The 23,339-nt window shown below is 44.0% G+C and overlaps 1 protein-coding gene across 1 annotated transcript in view; it reads left to right on the forward strand.

The window, feature by feature from the left end:
- Positions 1 to 23,339, forward strand: part of LOC306743731 (membrane-associated guanylate kinase, WW and PDZ domain-containing protein 1-like) — a gene marked incomplete at its 5' end in the record, with an annotated part of 94,283 nt that overhangs the window by 37,131 nt on the left and 33,813 nt on the right. The window contains 4 exons of the mRNA XM_079226279.1: positions 19,473 to 19,592; positions 21,411 to 21,599; positions 22,618 to 22,840; positions 23,129 to 23,176. Coding sequence (XP_079082405.1) covers positions 19,473 to 19,592; positions 21,411 to 21,599; positions 22,618 to 22,840; positions 23,129 to 23,176 — 580 coding nt within the window. The remainder of the gene's footprint in view (positions 1 to 19,472; positions 19,593 to 21,410; positions 21,600 to 22,617; positions 22,841 to 23,128; positions 23,177 to 23,339) is intronic.

The following is a 23,339-nucleotide window of genomic DNA, read 5'->3' on the forward strand; positions in this document are numbered from 1 at the left end:
CCGAAGATTGATACCACTCTCATGTCATTGTGCTAAGTATGAAGCTACAGCTAGCAGGTGATTAGCTTAGCTTAAAGACAGGAAGCTGCTTAATACGTTATATCTGTTTACAGCTCGTAAAATCGACTGTAAAACATTGTTTATACTCTTCAGTTTTGGCTCAGATTAAACCAAGAAGAATATAATGTGTTCACAACATTTGCTTTTAAAGGTATGAGGTAGGCAGCCATGCTAGCTTTCCCCCTGGTTCCTGTCATTATGCTAAACTCGGCTAATCTGCTGGATGGATAGCTTCATATTCCGTGAATATACACTAGAGTGCTTCTGATCTTCTCTTTCTCTTACCTGAAAGTGTATTTCACAAAATGTCAAAAGATACCCCTAAACAAAGAACTTCGGCTGTGTGATTTTTTTCTTTTTTACTGGACAATTATTAAACTGTAAACAGGCAATACTCACATTTTGCAGATATTCCAGTATTAGCTAAATCTGATAAAGCAACACACCAGTAAATTGATTAAATTGATGCAGCAGGATGTTCTGTTGGCAAGCTATGAGCTGAGTTTAGCTTTGTTAATCCAACCAAAACATGTCCGACCTTGTCCTTCGACTATTCACGAGTAAAAAAGAGTCACACTGCAAACACTAACACCTAAGTAGCCAATAAACCATTTAAGCATTTACAACGGTTGATGTAAATACTCAATACGCAAACAAACAATCCCATACACATTGCTTATGGAGACTGTATTTAAGGTATAACACACAAAATGTAGCATTCAACACGTTTGTTGATTCACTTCAGAATTGCCAGTAAAGCTGCTATTCTTTGTGTTTTTTTAGCGGTGGTACAATGAGGGCATGTGGCTAAGATTGGACCCGGTGAAACAAAGCAGAAATCTGCAGTGCTCTTCCCTCGGGGCAGCTCTGGGGGTTTGTGGTCAGGTTGCCTGGGCAGCAGTCCATGTCCATGTCCATGCAGGTACAGGCCTGCGCTGCCAGGTGGAGGCTTCCTCTGGTGTGCTGTTGGGCTCTTAATCTCCCAAAGTCCTAAATCAATTAAGTCAAAGCATAGTAAACAAATCCAGCCTGCAACCAAACTGGGCGGCAACCTCCAGTTCTGAAAAGTGAAGCCAGCGAAGGAAGTGACTTAAACCTGCATTCTTTCTAATGGCCATCAGGGGGCGACTAAATCCTGACTTGATTTATTCCCTCCGATCGCTAGTTTGAAGTCCTCTTCAACACAGCATGATGATCATTTAGTACATCATGGTCCATTTAAAGTACGAAGCCAGGTGTGCGTCTGAGAGTTATCGCTGTTTTCATTCTACAACTTTAACCCTTTCACACGTGTGTTTTCAGTCCATGAACGTCACATTTTTGGTCGCCTAAAAATGTCTTAAATCGGCGTTCGGTTGTTCTTAGCTCCACCCTCCCGATGCCAACAACCCGAAATACCGAACTTGAAGTCCAACAAACCAGTTGGTCAATATGTCCACTTCTTATATACTGAACCGAAAAAGAAACATCCACAAACCAAGCTGGTAACAACGGCATCTTTTACTCGACGCGCTTCAGTACCCTCCTCCCATCTTCTTCTACATCCTGAATCCTACATCCTACGTCCTACATCCTACGTCCTACGTCCTTGTCCTGCGGCCCTCTACACCCTTCCTTAACCCGGCATTCACCCCTGGAGAGGTTTTCCCAGTCACGAGACCTGCCTGGAGCTGGCTGTTTATCAGGAGGCACCATGTGTTAGGTAATGTCAAGCGTCTATATTTATGGCCAAGATAGCAAGGGAGAAGGGAAGAGAGAGAGAGAAGGAAGAGGGAGGGAGGGAGAGTGGGCGGGAGTATGAGGGGAGACTGCAGCCATTGGCCTCAGACAGGAACTAGAGTGTGAATAGCTCACAATGGCTTAGCCTCTAAGCTGGGCTGGACCTCTAATTTGCTGTGCTTGTGGAGCTTTGAAGGAAAACGGCAGCTGCCTCTACATAGCTGCCTGCCTGCATGAGCTCACGAGCCGGGGAGCCACAGCACTCGCTCACAGACAACCGGGGGGGAGATCCAAGGATGGTTCGGTGCAGAGAGGGAGAGCAGAATTCAGCCTGCTCGGATTTATCTTTTTGAATATTTCTGTGGAATAAAGAACGGGGAGGAAAGCAGCAGCAGCAGCAGCAGCAGCGGTGGCGGTGTAGAGGTAAATCTGTGACATTCACTTCTTCTCCTGGGAAAGATGCCCTGGCTTCCGGGATTAGATTGGAGGGGATGTGGGTGGGGGGGGGAAAGACACACAGAGGCAGGTGGATTTTTTTAGAGACTGTGAGAATCAGTGCTGATGCAGATTTGCGTTGTGGTATTAATGAACTGATGCGGTACCATGTGTCTGTGCTGATGGCGGATGTGTGTGTGTGTGCACATCTTCCCCTCATTTGTGTTTATTTTTTCACCTCCCTTGAGTTATCTCCCTCCTCTCAGCTTCCCTTAAAGCTCCCTCATCCTTTTTTCCATCGCAGTTTTCTCCAATAAACAGTAGAAAAAAGCAAAAAAATGAAACTGCCATTTTTTTGTGCCCTTTTTAAAAAAGAATTACAAGATTTCCAGCATGTGACGCTTCAGATTGTATGTGCCCACTATTCATTTCCAGCCTCCCCCTCCCCTCTTCCTCCTCCTCCTCCTCCTCTTCTCTCATTCTTCTCCCCCGTATTGAAAGGGGAGAGATGGGGAGGGAGCCGGGGGAACAGCAGGAGAATAGCGGCTGGGACTCAGCTGTGAGGAGTGTTGTGGCGCGAGCTGAAAAGAAAGGCCTGTTGTGTTGGGCGGCAGCAGCATTGTGTGTCTGTCCTCTCCGTCCTCTCCGTCCTTCTGCTCTTTAATGGGCGACCGCATCGTCCCTTTATTCAAACAATCGCAGCGAGGAGCCTCAATGAAACGGAGCCTTTGATACGTTCTTTACATAGAATGTAGCCGTGGGTTTTGTTTGAGGTGTTTTTTCATACCTGAGACAGTGAGAAGGTTACTTTTTCTTTTTTTTTTAAACCTTACTTTGAAAAATTTAAGGATGGTATTATACCGAAGAGCGGAAATTATTCGTCAAATAATCGATTAGTCGAAGCAACTTTGGTCATTTTTCAAGTGTAATGATCTTTTTTGTTTTTTTGTCTGAATACTTTTTGGAAATTGGACATTTGAAGACATAACTTCAACATAACAAAATGATTCATCAGCCGGTTGAAGACATGAACCGCAGAGTTAGTTGTGGCCTTAAACAAATTAAATATTGATCGAAAATGTTGAGTGTTGCCTCAACCCAAGTAGGGATGCACCTCTATAACCTTTCTAGTCCCGATGCGACATGTGGGCTTTGAGTATCGATATCGAGTACCGAGCCATAGGACATAAATATAAATGTGCTGAATTGACGTTTATTGAAACGATACCATCGACACCGATTCCCAATCCGGCAATTTGAGACACACAAACGATAGAAAATATAATTATCTGTATTATTAGCCGTGAACCAAAATACTGTCAAGATGGTAACATTTCAACATGCCGGACCAAAGGAAAGTAAATCAGAATAAAAACTCTTTTACCTCCAAAAACTGTGTTCTGTGTGCCGACTGTTTGTTGTGTTTCATGGCGCGTGACAAGTAGAAGCATTGTGGCCCCAAAACCCCACGCTATAGTTGATTGAAATCACTACAGCATGGCGTTCTCTGAGCAGCACCTCGGCCCCTGATGGGATCTGGGGCGGGGGAGGGGACGCGGGATGGGACGCTATTTGCTAATTCATTAATTTGAGGACCTCCGCTTCATTGATTCCCTTCTCCGCTGCCCTCCATGAATCATGATGGGCCGGCGGCCCCTCTAATGGGAAGCGCTGGTACTCGGGACCTGAAACTCACCTTACGGTCTTCTGCGGGGTCAGCCGATCCCGGACCAAGGGAACGGGTCCAGCTCCTGTCCATCTCCGTGGCTGCGAACTTCCAAAGCATTTAAAAAAGGCACGAAGATGGAGCGACACATCCTTGAAATCGAATAAAGTGAACCCGAAACCAAATATGCCGTATTAGTCCTATTAGCCTCGCTAAGAAGATTTGTCCCGCCGACACCATGATGGATGCAAACGAGCATCTACCCACGGTGTTGTGGTTGAGGCGCTCCCATCGTCGGACCAGTGTATTAAGGGACTACTTGTGTAGACGAGGCCTTAAAGTGCTGCCTCAATCAATGCTGCTCCGGTAATTGGCTTAGAGGCCCCAGAGAGTCGCCCCGCTATAACCCCCCCGTGCGACTGTTGGCTCTCCTCGGCCCCTCCCCCCCCCTTTGCTTTCTGTCTGCGCTCAAGATACGCACACGCGGATTTTCTCCCTCGCGTCACCTCTCAGCCTCTTGTTTTCATTACACACACTTCCCCATCAACACCGAGCGCGTGTTTGTCCTGGAAACACGCCCCGTTTCGTGCTTCTGGTGAAAGCGGACGGGACGCGCGCCGGTGGTAAGGTGTCTGCGTTTTTGTTTCGTTTTATTAAGAATCTTTCATCTCAAATAGTCTCCTAACTGTTTGTGTCACTCACATTATTACAGCAGTGTTTTATGAATTAGTGTTTGGTCAGAAAAACGTCCATTTCCCTGCTCAGTTTAGGTCCCCGGGTCATTTGAAGTTGCCTCGTCCCCCCCGGCCCCCCTGGGACGCCCACACTCACAACCAGCAGGGGTTAAAAACAGCAGATGTTTGGCTGAACCGGTGTGTGTGTGTCTAGGAGTGTGTGTATGTCTGTGTTAGACAGTGAGTGGAAGCTCCCCAGACCAACAACAGCAGGAAGGCGATGGAGGGTATCAGATGTCAGAGTGCTGTCAGCCCCACTGGCTATTGTTAATACACAGAGGACGCTTTCCTGCCTTTTCTCTCTCACCTGGCTTTGTGGTTTTGGAGGGAGGGAAGGACTCACTGTGTGAGTGTCTTGTTGTTTTATATACACACAATTTGCTTTCATGGTCTTCATCATGCACATAATTCTGAAGAGCAGTTTGTGTCTCTAGAGAGAGAGAGAGACTATCTGTCTCTAGAGAGAGAGAGAGAGAGAGAGAGAGAGATCACCTTTAGACCGACGTCCTGCGCTTCACTTATTTGTCTACACAATACAAGATGTAAATGTGACATGGCGAGAGCCGGAAAGAAGGAGACGTTCACTCGCCAACTTGTGCACAACCTTTAAAGGTTTCAGAGAAAAATATAACACGTTATGACACGTATGTCCCGGTGCTATCAAGTGTTTTTTTTTGTCGTGACAATAGTAAGAAACACCGTCTGCTGGTTTGATTCAGGGTTCGTTTACAGGCCAGAAATAACATCCAGGTCTTGGTTACGAGTCTATTGTTCTTACATCATCAGCCAAAAGGACAGCTAATGACATGGCAAAAGAGATTAAGTACAAAAACAAGAGAAACTGTGACTTTGTTCCTTTTGATAATCAACACCAATTGTACGTACATGAGAAGTTCTTTAGTCATATGAGCTGCAGTGATTTCTGCTAAATTCAGCACACCAACATGCATGTTTTTAGTAAATAGAGAGCTGCAGGAATGAGTCCTGAAACCCAGAAAGGAATCTGTATTTTTGCACTTCCGGTTCCCTCGTCTCAAAGACAATGAGCTTTGGTTAAATTTAAACGTTTTGTTCTCGGTAAATACCCCTCTCTGGGATCTTGAAGCTTTTAAGTGTCTTAAAAAAGGCTAAATGAGACCACAAATCCTCATCACGCCAACTAGTCTGCCTTTTGTTCTTATTTTATTGGGATTGCTCTTGACCACTCGTGAAATAAAATGTATCTAAGAGCAGAGCAAAAATAAGAAGACAATGGAGAATCACAGAAATGAATGAGTACTTACAAAATAAGGGAAAATCGTGTAAAGGTACGAATAAAGATGAGATATTTCTAATGTCGCTATCCTTGGCTGGCTCGAGCCACTTTTAGACCACACAAACATTCACTCAGCTACATGAATGAAATATTTAGTCATCCTCCACAGATAACAGCTTCCCTCTCAGTAGAAACTCACATGGCTTGCGTCAACCCACCAGAAAAACAGCTGCAGTGCAAACTGTGTTTCATGCATAAACGGGATTTTTATTTATTTTTCAAATACACAGTTTGGCATTTTCAACTACGTGAGAAAAAAAAAGTCCATTTGTGTTCGACCTTTGCGCCGATACGCAGCGTTCCAGTGGATCTTCATCAGCTCAGTATTCGCCATGGAAAAAAGCCAATTCATGCGGAGCAATATATGAGGGAAAATGTGATTATTTTTGGCTGCTAAAACAGTCCAGCTCTGCGTCTTGTGAAAGATTCAGTAGCCTGATGGCCTCAGAGTCTGCTTTCCTCTGAAGCTCGATGAAACGGCCTCTAAATGTTTGACACTAATGCAACTCATTTACGGAAGCATTCAAAAACATTTGGGAAATGCAAACTCCTCTTGAGTCCTCATGGATTAGGTGAAGGAACTTCAAGTTATGTTTTTTTAATAGCAGGTGGAAGTGCGGTTTTACTTAAATGTGTGCCTCCCTGAGAGACGCCCCTGCTACACTGCACTTGAAATGTGGGTCACTTTGGGGCATAACCTTCCTCTCAGGCGACAACCTGCAGGTCTGAAAAGTGAATCCAAGTGCCTTAAAGCTGCATTGTATAGAAGTATATGCTCATGTGTTAAAGCTGCATTCTCTCCACTGACCACCAGGGGGCGACTCCTCTGGTTGTATAGAAGTCTATGCTTCATGTGTTAAAGCTGCATTCTCTCTACTGACCACCAGGGGGCGACTCCTCTGGTTGTATAGAAGTATATGCTCATGTGTTAAAGCTGCATTTTTTTCTCCTGACCAGCAGGGGGCGACTCCTCTGGTTGTATAGAAGTATATGCTTCATGTGTTAAAGCTGCATTCTCTCTACTGACCACCAGGGGGCGACTCCTCTGGTTGTATAGAAGTACATGATTCATGTGTTAAAGCTGCATTCTCACTACTGACCTCCAGGGGGCGACTCCTCTGGTTGTATAGAAGTATATGCTTCATGTGTTAAAGCTGCATTCTCTCTCCTGACCAGCAGGGGGCGACTCCTCTGGTTGTATAGAAGTACATGATTCATGTGTTAAAGCTGCATTCTCACTACTGACCTCCAGGGGGCGACTCCTCTGGTTGTATAGAAGTATATGCTTCATGTGTTAAAGCTGCATTCTCTCTCCTGACCACCAGGGGGTGACTCTGGTTGTATAGAAGTCTATATAAATGACTCTACTTCTCTTGATTTATTCCCTCAGTAAACATTGTAAACATGAGTTTATGTGTCAATCTCTAGTTTCAAGTCTTCAATACAGCATGATGTTCATTGCTCAAGAATTCACATGAATAAAAACGTTTCAATTAAAATGCATCACACATCACCAGGAGAGGCCCACGTGTCTCGCCGCTGTCGGCTAGCTTACGTTCTCCAATGCAGTGAAACTAAAATTGATAGCTTTTGAAATGAAAACGTGATGCGTGAGACAACTCTGCGCCAGTAAACGCTCCAAAGCGTGTGGTTGAGGAAATATATGACCCTGAATGCATTAAATTAGGATTCATAATGGCAGGCGGTGATGGGAGAGCGCAGGCAGAATATTTAGTTTTGGTCGTTAGAGCTGACAAAGGCATAATAAGTATTTAGAGCCCACTATATTTTTCCCACCTTTGTTTTTTCTCATGTAAATAGGAATGTGGTACTTTGTGGTACTACTCAAGTTTGAGAAATGTGTGCATGAATAGTCACCTTTTTCCATCACAAACCTGAAAAATGATTGTATGAAAAAAGAAAAGGTGTCCACCGTGATTCAGATCCATATCTACTGCGAGGTGATACCATTCCTCCACGGCCAGTAATTAATGACTTAGGACGGCTCAGATGCTCCCGCAGTTTATGATGCGTGTTCGGTAGCGCCGAGCCAGTGGCCCAGTATTAGGAGACAGGATATGGGTCATAGCAGGCACTCAAACGGGCCACTTCAGGGACACATGTCCCCTGCTCCGCGGCTTTTTATGAACTGCCAGTGAGGACAGAAGCTGGCTTCCACAACCTGCTATTTATAGGCCACACTCTGAATACACTGAATATATGTTTGCACACTTCTTCTCTCCTTTTCATCTGAGTGTCTGTGTGGTTGTGAAAGTTAATAGTAACATGTTTCTCGTCTAAAAATGTGAGTCCATACCTGCTTCCATGTGCAGGGGGAATCTAGCACAGAGAAAAGTGGGGGGTGAAAGGTCAGCAGACTTTTCAAGTTGTTGGCTCTTTTTGCTGCTCCACTTTCTATACAAGAGGGGAATAAAAACACTCGTTGCAATACAATGCACCACATTACAACAACCAAGTACAATGTGATTTGAAAAACTGTCAGTCGTATGTTTCCACTTCCTGAATGTTCTTCTGCTGCAGCTGATTATCAGTCTCTGTTATCGACCAATCTCTGGGCTATATCTCTGATGGATCTACTCATTAATGCAGCGATTGGTTGAATGGCATGAAATCAATTTGCAATTTCATGCCTTCTTGTTGTAGAAATTGTAGAATTTTACATTATATATCTTGGTCAGACAAAAAAAAGCCGGTTGAAATGACATCATGGGCTTGGAGAATCTCTGACAGGCATTTTTTCGGTAAACTAAATCAATAATTGATTAATTGAAAGAATGATTGACAGATGAATCGACAGCTATAATAATCATTCGCTGCAGCACAAAAAAAAGACAAAAGGTTGATTCATTGTGTGTCCATCAACTCTTCAGTTAATCGACTGGTTTTTCACAAAGAGTGTGACGTGTGCGTCAGAGATGACGATGTTGATGACGTGACGTGACGGGAGGCGAGGACGCGCTTGCCTGGACTCCTTTTTTTTATCCTTTTTTTTTTAAAGCAGCGCTCGGATCGATACCTCTCTCATGCACGCGCCCAGCTTCCTCCCGGTGAGAAACAAACAGGGCGAGATGCTACTCGCTCAATAACACGAGATGAGAGTGGAGATGTGAGGAGACCCGGCACGGAGAGCGCGCGGCGCACGACAGCCCAGAGGTGCCGCGTGACGGGGGGTGAGAATGAGGGAGAGCGCGCGCAAGGTGTGTTTTGTTGTGCGCAGGGGTTTGCACGTGCCCATTAGACGAATTGTTTTTCCTCCTGCGTGTCATATGGCTGCACACCCATCTTCGTCGTCCACTCCCTTTCGGCAGATCCCCTCCTCCTCCTCCTCCCACAACAGCCCTGTATTTCCTCCCTTTCTTCTCCCCTGTGAGGATGGACTGGAGCTGCTGGGTGACGTCGTTGCGAAGAGAGAGATTGATGCTGATTGGATGCAGTGTGTTTGCTTTCCAAAACTCGTGAAAGTGTAGCAGGGATCTAACCTAGAAAACCACTGCTGAGCCCGGCCACAGAAACCGGTGAATATAATATATAATATGAAGCAGGGAAGATGGATATAGAGACAACTTCCTTGTGGTGAGAAATTAATATGGAAGAAAGGGGGGAGGAATTAATGGTGAGTTCGAGAGCTTGAGCAGGAAATGAAGGACATGAAAAGCATGAATCAAGACAGATATTGGGAGGGATGTATTTATGCACAACACAATACAAAGCAAAGGGGAGCTGAGGGTATGATGCTGGGGATTTTTTATTTTTTTTGATGTTGAAAGCCATATTATGGATGCAACATCGCCTGCAACAACAGCCTTAATACAGCCAGAGAGATTAAAAGGTTTGTAACCTCGGTATAAAAAGCATCAGCTAAATCTCTTTTTTTAGTCGGTGTATTTATACACACTGTACTGCTGCACTGTGCAAGCCGGTAGCTGCGTACATGTTCAACAAGAGCATGGCGGACTTCATTGTTAGTCACACAAAGTATTTGTGAGTTTCTAGAACATCACTGATGCTGATTTTTCCTTCAAAACACATCACATGCCTCTTAATCTACTGGTCGAAATATTGGAAGTCTACGTAGTCCAATTGCAGTTGTGCAAGTATTTCAAGTATGTGTAGTATTGTAATGTTGCTCATCATTCCACCACGGATTGGAATATCAATATAATATATCATATATATTGCCATGAAATTTGGTGCGGGTGTCACTTTTCCCAACAGGATGAATTTCAATTAGTCAAATACTTGACGACACCAATGACTACACACTTGCAAAGCTAATGGCATGAGTATTAGCCCCAGCTGTGCTACGCGTTTAGCGCTAATTAGAGAAAAGTTAGCATGCTAACATGCCAAACTATAACGGTTAACATGGAAAACTTACCCGCTAAATGTCAACATGTATGCATTCAGCACTAATGTGTGGCTTTTTAAAATATTTTTGAAGAAGGGTTTTGGTTTCATACAGATGATGGAAGCTCACACACGTTCATCTGCTACACCTGAGGCGTGTTATTTTGAAACTCCACACCTCGGGAGCAGTGCCTGAACTATCTTGTTCTTGCATTTTCTGGTCTTCTTTCAACCGCTGTCGTGTTGAGATTTGGATGTGCATGTTTTAACAACTCGTTTTAAAGCCAAAGCGTCCCTGAAGAAGTCTTTTTTTGTGATCGTGTTTTACCGACGGGGACACTTGAAGAGTCTTGATTAAACTGTCCCGTGTTCCCACTCGAGCGCTGGAGGCGCCTCTGAAATGATCTTTAAGTAAATCGATTACTTCAACTTGTACTGTTCTCTTACTATTTCACACAAATGAGTAATTGTAGTACAGACTTTTTAATACAGAAACCATCCGTCCCCAAAAATAATTCTCTGAATATGTTAGCTAACAATGGCTAGCAAGTTTTGTTGGATTGTTTTCTTTATTTAGTTTCTCCCATTGTCATTCTGCGGGACCACAAGTCGTAAACATCATCCAGTGGGAGCGTATTAGTCGACCCCTATGCCGCAAAACCTGAGGGGACAGCTGGCTGGTTACCTAGCTAATCTCTGACGCTCATTTTCCGGTGTAGAATTAAAGCATGGCGGAATTAGCAAACTAGCTAAGTAGCCAGCTAGAGAGAATACTAATTCCACCATGCTTTCATGCTACACTGATTACTGAACGTAAGACCAATGGTCAGTAATTCTCAATAGTTTTGCCTGCTGAATTGCAGCAGCTGTGACAGCTAAGGAGGTTAGCGGTAGGCTCAAGATTCATTTTAGCATCCAACAACCACGCTAAAGGACGTTTTCGATGTGTCGATTACATTTACACCGTCACGCAATCATGACGTTGGCTGTACAATGGTCTGTAGCAAGCTTTATATTCATACGACAGTCGTATGGATCGTCTCATCTAAATACATAAAACATATTTTCCAAAATGTTGCTACCAAATGCTAACGGAGAGTCAACAAGTATTACTGTCAGCGAATGATGTGGCTGTAAAACGGAGAATTTGAGTACAGTAAATATTCTCTGAAACTGTAAAAGGTTTGACCAAATGCAACATTTGGTGAGTTTAAGACAAACACTTGAACCAGCAGTGAACGCTCAGCTTCAGCCTCGACAAGATGAGTGTGTTTGGGTTACTGAGGAAGGAGCTCTTGACTCTGTCTGTTACAAGCTGTCATAAAACCAGCCGGAGCGGAATCTGTCACTGTTATATAATTCTAGCCCTCTGTGAGTTATTTTTTGTGTTACTTATGCATGATGTACTCTACATTGGTCCATGTGAGTTATTTAAATGCACCGCTTTTCTGCCTCTTTCCACAAATTGAAATTACAGCACAAATACATTGACATGGTTTGGAAACATTCAGAATTAATACCCACTGTAATGAGAAAACACACACACACATGGGCAAGCGTGCACCATTTCTTACAGCCGCTGAATATTGCTCATGGTGCTAAAGACCTAAAGTGAGCATGCACTTTTGAGTCCTGAGCGTTGCTCGGGAAGTGTGCAGCATCTTTTCGGTCGGGTCCATTGAAGCCGGTGTAAGTGCTGATTTAAAATTCCATCAGTGAAACGGATGAAGAGACGTGGCTCCTTTCCTGTAGTGAATAATCATGCCCGCTGACACCATTAAACTTGAGATGCAGTGTGCAAAAGTGGCATTTTTCAAGAGCATATTTGATGCCTGCAGAAGTAGGGCCGGGCCTGTCACATTGGATTTTCTGAAAGCAAAACAAAGTAGACAGCAGAACACGGAGATTTTAATTTCACTGCAGTTCAAAGGAATATCAGTCAAACGATCTTTCAGTTGTGATTAATTATTATAATTATTTTTAGAGATGTGTGACGTTGGCTTTATGACGCTTTTAAGCTTCTTCTTTTTTCCTCCCCCTGAGATGTGTCTGTACGGGGAAAACCACAGAAGAAGAGATACAGGGAGTGCTAACAAATAATTCAATCCAATGCAATAGCGCTGCAATAAGTGCCGCTTATTATGTTTTTGTCTTTTTAGGTAAGAGATATCTCTTACCTAAAAAAAAAAATGAAAACATTATATACTTGTTATATATTTGCAGAAAGTACACTTCTTTGATAGTATACTATAGTATGAAATATACTATCAAAGAAGTGTACTAAATATACTATGAAAGAAGTGTACTTTCTGCAAATATATAAAAAGTCATATTTTTGGTATATTTACAGAAAGTACACTTCTTTGATAGTATATTTTAAATATACTATTGGAAATTTAAGTATACTTTAAATATACAAAAGTATACTTTGTTTTCGCCTGGGATGCCACTTCGGCTCTTTGGTTATTTTTAAGCGGTGGTTTGTTTTGTATTACATTTTAAGTATTTTATAGGTTATTGTGGTCACACTGTGAGCCTTTTATAAAAGCTTTATTCTGGTTTTCCCCAGCTCAAGCGAAGAAAAGAGTGGCGCATGCATTTTGTATGCTCTCTGAATAAATAAGCGTCCAACTTCTCCCTGAACAAAGATTGCTCTCTGCTTAGTTTGGTGGTATTTCAAAAACTGAAGATGTTTCCAAATATGCTTGTGTTTCTTTTCTTTTTTTCTTCCATTCGTGCATGTGCTGGCTGGTTTCTCACAGTGAAAGAATGGAGCCCATTGATAACTGTCAGTGGAAGTTAGTTGATCAGAGTCGAGGTCACGGCCGAGTACGGGCCAGTCATTGTTTCTCCGGTCAGACAAAATACAGACTATCCACCATAATGGTGAGGAGAGGAGCTCCCTGTCGTACACTGAGAGCATTCAGAACAGAAGACAAGCTGCCGGCTAATCAACAGGGATTATCTCCTCAATACCTCCTTAGATTAGTTTATCTTTCTGGCAACACGACGTCACTGCTTCTTAGAAACAGTACATTTTGAGCTGCCATATTTTTATAATTTAATGTTTATCTCAGAAACTGTATAAAAGATCTTCCGTGTAGAGGTGCGGGACAGAACAAAATACCGTGACACAGCATAGATTTGTCTACTGTCAGATATTTGTTGCATTATTGATACCGCGGTAGCGTTCCCTTTAATATCTGTGGATGTGTTGTTGCAATCAATGACTGGACAACAAAACAAAGATTTTGGGATTGTACTTTAGTGCAAGTTGATCAATTTCAATGAATTTTCTTCCTTTCGATTGATTTAATTATTGCAGCCCTAAAAATAGTTTTATATCACGATGTAGATACCATGATACCGTGATCTATATCATCAATACCTGCGGTTGAGTGTGCTTTATTGTATATTTCTATGTTCACACTAATGCTGCCACTGCTGGTTTTTACCAATAGCTGACTATTGTATACAAATGGGATTGTCATATCATGTGTGTGTCCATGAAGGTGTGTGGTCACACAGCTCCAGAGTAACTATCAGGGCATCAACCAGGTAGGAGACTCTACCTGTAGTAGACCCTGTAATAGACTCTACCTGTTGTAGACTCTACCTGTAGTAGACCCTGTAATAGACTCTACCTGTTGTAGACTCTACCTGTAGTAGACCCTGTAGTAGACCCTGTAGTAGACCCTATAGTAGACTCTACCTGTTGTAGACTCTACCTGTAGTAGACTCTACCTGTAGTAGACCCTGTAGTAGACCCTGTAGTAGACCCTGTAGTAGACCCTATAGTAGACTCTACCTGTTGTAGACTCTACCTGTAGTAGACTCTACCTGTAGTAGACCCTGTAGAAGACCCTGTTGTAGACTCTACCTGTTGTAGACTCTACCTGTAGTAGACCCTATAGTAGACTCTACCTGTTGTAGACTCTACCTGTAGTAAACTCTACCTGTAGTAGACTCTACTTGTTGTAGACTCTACCTGTTGTAAACTCTACCTGTAGTAGACTCTACTTGTAGTAGACTCTACTTGTTGTAGACTCTACCTGTTGTAAACTCTACCTGTTGTAGACTCTACCTGTAGTAGACCCTGTAGTAGACTCTACCTGTAGTAGACTCTACCTGTTGTAGACTCTACCTGTTGTAGACTCTACCTGTTGTAAACTCTACCTGTAGTAAACTCTACCTGTAGTAGACTCTACCTGTAGTAGACCCTGTAGTAGACCCTGTTGTAGACTCTACCTGTTGTAGACTCTACCTGTAGTAGACCCTATAGTAGACTCTACCTGTTGTAGACTCTACCTGTAGTAAACTCTACCTGTAGTAGACCCTGTAGTAGACCCTATAGTAGACTCTACCTGTTGTAGACTCTACCTGTAGTAGACCCTATAGTAGACTCTACCTGTTGTAGACTCTACCTGTAGTAAACTCTACCTGTAGTAGACTCTACTTGTTGTAGACTCTACCTGTTGTAAACTCTACCTGTTGTAGACTCTACCTGTAGTAGACCCTGTAGTAGACTCTACCTGTAGTAGACTCTACCTGTAGTAGACTCTACTTGTTGTAGACTCTACCTGTTGTAGACTCTACCTGTTGTAAACTCTACCTGTAGTAAACTCTACCTGTAGTAGACTCTACCTGTAGTAGACTCTACCTGTAGTAGACTCTACCTGTTGTAAACTCTACCTGTAGTAAACTCTACCTGTAGTAGACTCTACCTGTAGTAGACCCTGTAATAGACTCTACCTGTTGTAGACTCTACCTGTAGTAAACTCTACCTGTAGTAGACTCTACCTGTTGTAGACTCTACCTGTTGTAGACTCTACCTGTAGTAAACTCTACCTGTAGTAGACTCTACCTGTAGTAGACCCTGTAGTAGACTCTACCTGTTGTAGACTCTACCTGTTGTAGACTCTACCTGTAGTAAACTCTACCTGTAGTAGACTCTACCTGTAGTAGACCCTGTAGTAGACTCTACCTGTTGTAGACTCTACCTGTAGTAAACTCTACCTGTAGTAAACTCTACCTGTAGTAGACTACTTGTTGTAAACTCTACCTGTAGTAAACTCTACCTGTAGTAGACTACTTGTTGTAGACTCTACCTGTAGTAAACTCTACCTGTAGTAAACTCTACCTGTAGTAGACTCTACTTGTTGTAGACTCTACCTGTAGTAGACTATACCTGTTGTGTGCTTCTTTATTTATAATGCATTTGCTGGCTGTTATCAGGGCTGGATCTAGGATTTATTAGGAAGAGGTGGCAGTGGTTGAAAACCAGTAGGGCGTGGTGCTGCCCTTATAGACACACCCCTGGTCATTGCATTTCTGTTGTTTTTTATCTTCAGATGAAGAGATTCGGATTTTGTTTTGGATTAGTTACAAAACAATTATGTGTTTCTTTCTACGATGGTGTGTGGTTTTACACGATTAGTGTAAGATCCTCAGAAAATATAACGCTATAATACATTTATACATACTGTATAATGTATAATATATGCTGTTTGATTTGAGAAACCATATTGTTCCATGTCTGTGTTATGTTTATTGTTTCTTCTCGTTTGAATACTTTTCCAGTAGGAATGTAAGATTCTAGTAGTGGTTCCCACTGCTTTAGGACCAGTGAAGCCAATGCTGAAGTGCCTTAAAGCTGCATTATCTCTACTGACCACCAGGGGGCAACTCCTCTGGTTGTATAGAAGTCTATATAAATGACTCTACTTCTCTTGATGTATTCCCTCAGTAAACATTGTAAACATGAGTTTATGTCTCAATCTCTAGTTTCAAGTCTTCTTCAATATAGCATGATGTTCATTTAGTAAATTATGGTCATTAGAGTCAAACAGACCATAAAGCAGGGGATGCTTTAGGGGGCGGGGCTACCTTGGATCTTCTACTCGATCTTGGATTTTTCCGTGAACCATTTTACTACTTTGCTCCCCCCTCTTGTGCCACTTCTGGTTGCAAAAAAAACAAGATGGCTACTGCCAGAAATCAAGATGGCGACAGCCCAAATGCAGAACTTGACACCCCATGATTGGTACTTGAAGTACTATATCCTTGGGCATAAGCAACAAGAGTGATGTTCCAACTGCACTGAAAATATTGCATTTAAATTATGCAATATTTCACAGAGAAGCGGAGCACAAACAGGACATCAAGTTACATAACACGGTACACGAGGAAGCTGATCCGTCCAATGGTTGCAGAGTCGTTCTCTGATGAATAAATTGTGCAAATGTGACGCAGTACCGCTAAAATCCTCATTTGGGGTAAACATTTAAAAAAAAAGAGAGTTTCAAGCCAATCGCTTAATGACGTAACACGTAACAGAAGTTGAAAGAGGCCTTTAAGTATTCTGTAATACACGCACACCAGATTTAGACATCCTATCAGTGCCCTCCACTGTGGGGAATAGCCTGAATAACAGCTCCATTCCTCACTCAGCAGACGGCGTCATTAGAACACACTGAGCCTCAGAAACATCTCCCACCATGGGACCAGCTCGTCCTGTGACTCAAACTGCCGGACAACTTCTCTTTCATCTCCTCCTGATCCTCTGAGGCGAATACAAAGCAGCAATTTTGCTCATGTGCTGCTGCTGTAAACGATCAGTTAAATGATTATATAACCATTTTTTTGTTGTTGTTGTTTTGTTCCTCACATTCTGAGCGCTATACGACCGGGCATCCTAAATTGCCTCCTCATTCTTGAAGGATCATTTTCAAAATGGCAGGAAGAGAAAAGAGATAGAGAGAGAATCTGCCTTTGCAGTGCGGTGCTGGTGCAGGACTGAGCCGTGCACGTTAAAGACTTGCTTATTATCAGGTTGTTTGTGGGCTGGATGCGCCCCGAGGGATGCAGAGTGTGAGCTTGGATATTGGAGAGGCTCAGGTAAACACTCCAACAAGAAAGAGTCTCGTGTCAAACACGAACTCGCTCGCTCACTCGTCGAGAACAGAACACAGTAAAGTTGTTGAAGAGTAATTAACTGTAACTTTCAAAAAGTTTTTATTTTTACCAGTTTTTAGCCGTGTTTGCGGCATTGAACTAGTGACGCTACCTTTGGTTTTGGACTGAAATGTGTACTTTGGACAAGCATTCATGTTCCCCAGAGGATGAATCATCATGTCTTTGGTGATCCCCTGGGTTATCCTCCTGTACCTCTAGCAGGTTGACATGTTTGGCTTTTAGTGAAATATCTCTGCAACTATTAATTATGAGGATTACCATGAAATCTGGTGTAGACATTCATGATGCCCTGAGGATGAACCAGAATGTCTTTGGTGAGCCCCTTGGTCAACGTGCTAGTAGCGCTTGAGGTGTCCTCAAGGCTTTTAGTAAAATATTTCTGCAGCTATTATGAGGATTGCCATGTTATCTGGCGCAGACATTCATGATGCCCTGAGGATGAACCATAATGTCTTTGGTGAGCCCCTGGATTATCCTCAAGCGCTACTAGCACGTTGACACTTTTTACTTTTAGTGAAATATCTCTGCAACTATTATGAGGATTGCCATGAAATCTGGTGCAGACATTCATGGTGCCCTGAGGATGAATCTGAGGGTCTTTGGTGATTCCCTGACTTCTCCTTTAGCGCCACCAAAAGGTTAAACTTGTGAATCCTGTGAATTATCTCAACATTTACTTGATTGGACTTTTATTTGATTTTTTTTTTTTTTACAGACATTTATGGTTTGGTTACTTTGGTCACGCTTTTCCTTGAACAACCGGCAACAGCTTTGTGGTTTTTGACGAAATGTCTCGACCACCATTTGATGTATTGCCGTGATATTTCTGTCTCCTCTGGAGGAATTGTAATCCCTTTGATGATCTGCTGACATTTCACTTTGTGACCTTATCCTCAGGTCAGAATCCAATTTCGTCCAAAACCTCAACTGAAGTCAATGCCCATCACCTTCAGTTGTAGTTAGGGTCCTAAAATGTGTCCGTCAACCGTCTGTCATCTCATCTCCTTGTTTGTAAAGACGGAGATACAATATCCTCTGTCTCCATTGTCTGGTGTCAGCTTCCTTCTACAAAGTGTTCCCACTACAAAGCGGAAACACACCGCAGACCACTAATCATTGACTCCAGTCGGAGACCAGGCTCGGGGCAGTAAGGCCAGCGAGGACACTTTTAAACGTCGCTTCACCTTTGAAACTGAATATGAAACCAAAGCGTCGCTTGAGAGTCTAATCGGACCTCTCGTGTGGTATACTTTCACAATGATGTCAAATATGCAGAGTTGTGCTACAAAAGGAACCTCTACTGGTTTATATTGCCTCGGACTGAAAAGCTTTTATTGTACTGCAATTAAACAGTTAAACAACACCAAGGAATGCAGTTAGTGTAGCTGTTCAGCGTTGCAGTCGTAACGGGGACAATGCAGCTTTAACAATAACAGCGTGAAGGATTTAGAACGGATGATCTGTTGGCAGAAATGGAATAAAGTATTCACAACGATGGGTTTTAATCACCGGCAACTAAAAATAGCGCATTTGTTAGCTTAAAATTAGCCTTTTGTATCTTTATAGGGAGCGGGTTCGCACTCACAGAGGCCACCGTGTTTCTACAGGAGCCCAAAACGGACAAACTAAACACGAAACCACAGATCTATGTCACCCGAAGGACACCGAAGTTCTCAAGTAAACTGCGGTTTTTGCAAAATGAGTGAGCGGAGGAGGAGTATTCGGCTGGTTTCAATCCACAACCTCACCACTAAATACCTCCCAATCCATACACACTGTGCCTTTTTAGTGAAGCGGCTGTAATACTCCAATGTGAGTTGGTTTTACAATCCCAACATCACCGTGAAGAAATTGATGGATGGATGACAGAATCAGGACCGTTACGGCGACCTTTGTTTTATCATCTGACAGAGAAATGCAGAGCGTCATGATAATTTCCTGAATTACAATCACACCTCTCTCCTTTTCCCGCCTCCCACGTGGACGGTCATCGTCTCCAAAAAGATGAATGAGTGTCGGGCGGTTGATTGCGTTTTCACACCAATGAAAGGCTTATTGAAGTGTATTGAGCATGTTGTTGTTTCAGGAAGAAGAAAAAAATGGATTTCACCTCCAGTTAACTGCAAGAAACATGTCTTGAATTTAAACTAGTTGCTGGCAGCCACCTTAACTTCATGTGTTTGTTTCTTCCCGTCCATAGGTACGACCCGCCCCCCTCGAGACGGAGAGGTCCCAGGGGTGGATTACAACTTCCTGTCTGTGGAGGACTTCCTAAAACTTGAGGATAGCGGCACACTACTGGAAATAGGAACGTATGACGGTGAGGATGATGATAACGTAACTGATGGATGGCGCAGGTGTGCCGATTCTCCACAGATACAATGAGCGTGGCAGCATTTGTGTTTTCCTACATGCTGGCGGGCTGTAACACTGTGCGCTCAGTTGAATCAGATTAGACTGTGCATGATGGGTGGGTGATGGGGGGGTGGGTGGGGTGATGCATTCAGGAGACAGCCGGTCACTCCACATCTGCCCCTCTCACTCTGATTAGGACAGTGTTGTGCAGCGCTAAGTCTCGTACCGACACAAACCTCGGTGTGTGAACATCCGTGTGTGGGTGGATGTGTGCTTGTGCATTGTGTGTTTGTTCGAGAGCATGCGTGTTGTGCAGGTCTAAGTCTTTTTCGTGTGTGTGCGTGTGTGTGTGATTGTGCGACATTAATCTGCTTGGCACCGGTTCTGCTGTGTGTTGGCACGTTCCACCCTTTCACGCAGACAATGTCAAATACCTGTCCACGGGAGCCTGTGGCCTTCCAGACAACCACAGGAAGACAGGATTATTGATTCATTACCAACCCCAGAGCCATTATGGATGTATGATTGTATACAGAAACATCTGTGATTTATATATGTTTATTTTAGCCTCTCGTGTGCCTGTTTGTCTGAGGTTTTTTATTTGATAGTATAAAGAGTTGACAGGAAATGAGGGGAGATGACATGCAACAACATCCATGGCTGAATTCATTGTTCAAGAATTAGTTTAGCATTTTGGAAAATGTAGTTATTTGCTTTCTTGCTGAGCGTTAGAAGAGAAGATCAATACCACTTTCATGTTTGTACCAGGCGGCAACCTCCGCTTCTGAAAAGTGAAGCCAATGCAGAAGTGCCTTAAACTTGCATTCTCTCTCCTGACCACCAGGGGGCGACTCCTCTGGTTGTATAGAAGTCTATGCTTCATGTGTTAAAGCTGCATTCTCTCTCCTGACCACCAGGGGGCGACTCCTCTGGTTGTATAGAAGTCTATATAAATGACTCTACTTCTCTCTTGATTTATTCCCTCAGTAAACATTGTAAACATGAGTTTATGTCTCAATCTCTAGTTTCAAGTCTTCTTCAATACAGCATGATGTTCATTTAGTAAAGTATGGTCAATATTTGGGGCTGATTAAACAATTGATACGTAATGTTAGAAGACGTTGGCGGAACTAGTGGCTGGATTTTGCTGCTTGTCGCGAGAGCTGGGTTCGCTGTTTCCAGTCTTTATGCTAAGCTATGCTAACTGGATATTGGTTCGAGCTTCATATCTCATCTAAAAGCCTTGAATAATAATTTTGGGGCAAATAATTTGCATGTCAATGTTATTATTTCTTCATTTTCGTGTTGGCACGAAACCCAAACTTCCCAAACTATTCCTTTAATGTCGCCTCTACGTGGTATGCGGTGCCTCTTTCTCTCATATTTACAAAGAATTAACGGGTGCATGATTCTCGCCGCACCAGAAAACAAAACATGCACTGACAGAAACAGTTTCTGTCAGTAAAAAAAAAAAAAGCAAAGCTGCTAAAACAAGCCGGGTTGCAGTGAGCGGCTCCATTGTTTCTGCTCAGTATGCTTTCATAGTCCAGACAATACAGCTCCGCAGCCTCAAACACAAACTACAACTGTTCTGCTTTCCCACCAGCTGCTCATTTCCACCAATCGCGGTCACATTGTGATCCAGCTTCACGTCTTTTCCCTCTCAGCGTTTTGCCTGCTACCTTTCTGTCCCCCCTGCTTTTTTCTTTTCTTTTTCCCCCGTCTCGGTTTCTCCTTCTGCAGTTTCTCTCTCAAGCATGCTAATGTCCTCCTTGTTGCCTAGGTAACTATTATGGGACCCCCAAGCCGCCGAGGCAGCCCATCAGTGGGACAGTGATTCTCGGTGATGCCGGCTCCCAGCAGTCCACCCCGAAGCGCACCAAGTCCTACAATGACATGCAAAACGCCCGCGTAGTGCCTGCTGACGACGACGATGACGACCAGGCCACGGAAATGAACAACAGTTTTACAGGTGAGGGGCGTCGCTGCAGCCTCCTCGGAAGTTTCTGCCGCTCCCCGCTGTCTTTATGCGTCGAGGCGGAGCGTCTGTGCATGCATGCGTGTGCCACGAGATCATGTGTGTGTGTGTGTGTGTGTGTGTGTGTGTGTGTGTGTGTGTTTATGGTCCTCTCCTCCGTTTCTGCGCTGGTGTGTCTGGCGGTTACATCATGTCTTTGTGATGCTGATTCCTCCTTTTTCCACGAGCCTCCAAACACCGCCATCTGCCTGCGAGGAGGGGCGCGGTGGGGGAAGAAGTAGATTACGGGCCTCTCGTCCTCCACCCCACCCTCCCGAATGCGTTTTCTGTTGCTATTTCTGGCTCAGGTGTTTTTCCCGAGCAGCACATCTTTGAGGAATCGTCACTCGCATGTTAGGCTTGATAAATGATGTGTAAAAATAGGTAAAAATAGGTGACAATATGAGATTTTTAATGCCAAAAGCTCTCTTTTTTTGAGTGCAATAGCTGGTTTCTTTTCTCTCTCTCTCTCTCTTGATGCTGCAGAATCTATGCCCTCTCTGTGTCCCCCTGTGCCGGGCTGCCAGAGAGTTGAATTAGCATTTGATCAAATCCTGAAAGGCCCACGGAAGTGGTGGAGGACGTTGGGCCTCAACTGGGGAGGGTTGGGGGTTGCAAGAGCGAGCTTTAGGAGAAAGAGGCTTATCGGTGGAGAGGCAGTAAAAAAAAAAAAACAGGGTGGGGGTCAAAAAGAGTTAGCATATTCCTGGGGCCCTTTCAGTACACTAGAAATGGGTGGGAGCCAAACTTAAGATAGGGAGGAGGGGTTGAAGTTGTTATCCAGAGTGAGCATGTCTGTTTATTTCATCTGTTCTCTTCTTGCATGCACGAGACATAAACTGTGTTTTTTTGTTTCCTTTTTGTTTCTTTCGTTGTCGTGTCCTTTCTTGTCGTTTTTTCCCGTCGTCGTGTCGTTGTTGTCGCCCAGGATCTTTAGTGCGTAGTCTCTTCCCCTCTCCTCTGTTGTGCACAGGTAACCCTAACGACCAGGACGAGAGCCGCGGCGGCACCCTCCGGCCGTACCCCGCCCGCGACAATGCTCCCTCCTGCGGTCTGAACAATGCCGCCACCTCCACCGCCGAGAGCGGCCAGCAGACCCTCGCGGAGCCGCAGGTGTCTCCGGAGGAGCCGCAGGGCCCGATGCCTGAGAACTGGGAGATGGCCTACACCGAGAGCGGCGAGCTTTACTACATAGAGTATGTATCCACGCGCGGCGGCGGCTCCCAATGCTCCTCACGGCACTCAGCACTTCTCACCGTAGCTCATTTGGTGTTTTTTTTCTGTATTTTACCTGCACAATTATCCCTTCTGTTCGTCCAGTGGCTTGTCTTCCCCCCCATGATTTGGTTTTTAGGCCTCCCCAGCCCACCTGCCCAGCCACGCTGGGCGCCACTGCTTTCCTGTTAATCCCTGCATGTCCCGATCTCTAAAGGAGATCACATCCTGATCACCTGACTACCTCCACCTCTCTGTCCTCTCCGCAGCACGGCAAAGGCACACCACCCGGACATGGCTGTGTGTTTTCAGAGCTTGTATGTTCATTTCTGCTATCACTGATTTACAGTATGTTCTTGTTTAACAATAGAGGGAGAAGTCCAGGTTGTTTATAGTTGATATCCTGCCTGTGTCGCTCCGGTGGGCTCGTTCCTCTCTCGTTTGCAGCGGGGCGCCTTCTGTCCTCTGTAAACCTGCTGA

This window comes from Taurulus bubalis (genome assembly GCF_910589615.1).
Source record: "Taurulus bubalis genome assembly, chromosome: 11".
NCBI lineage: Eukaryota > Metazoa > Chordata > Actinopteri > Perciformes > Cottidae > Taurulus > Taurulus bubalis.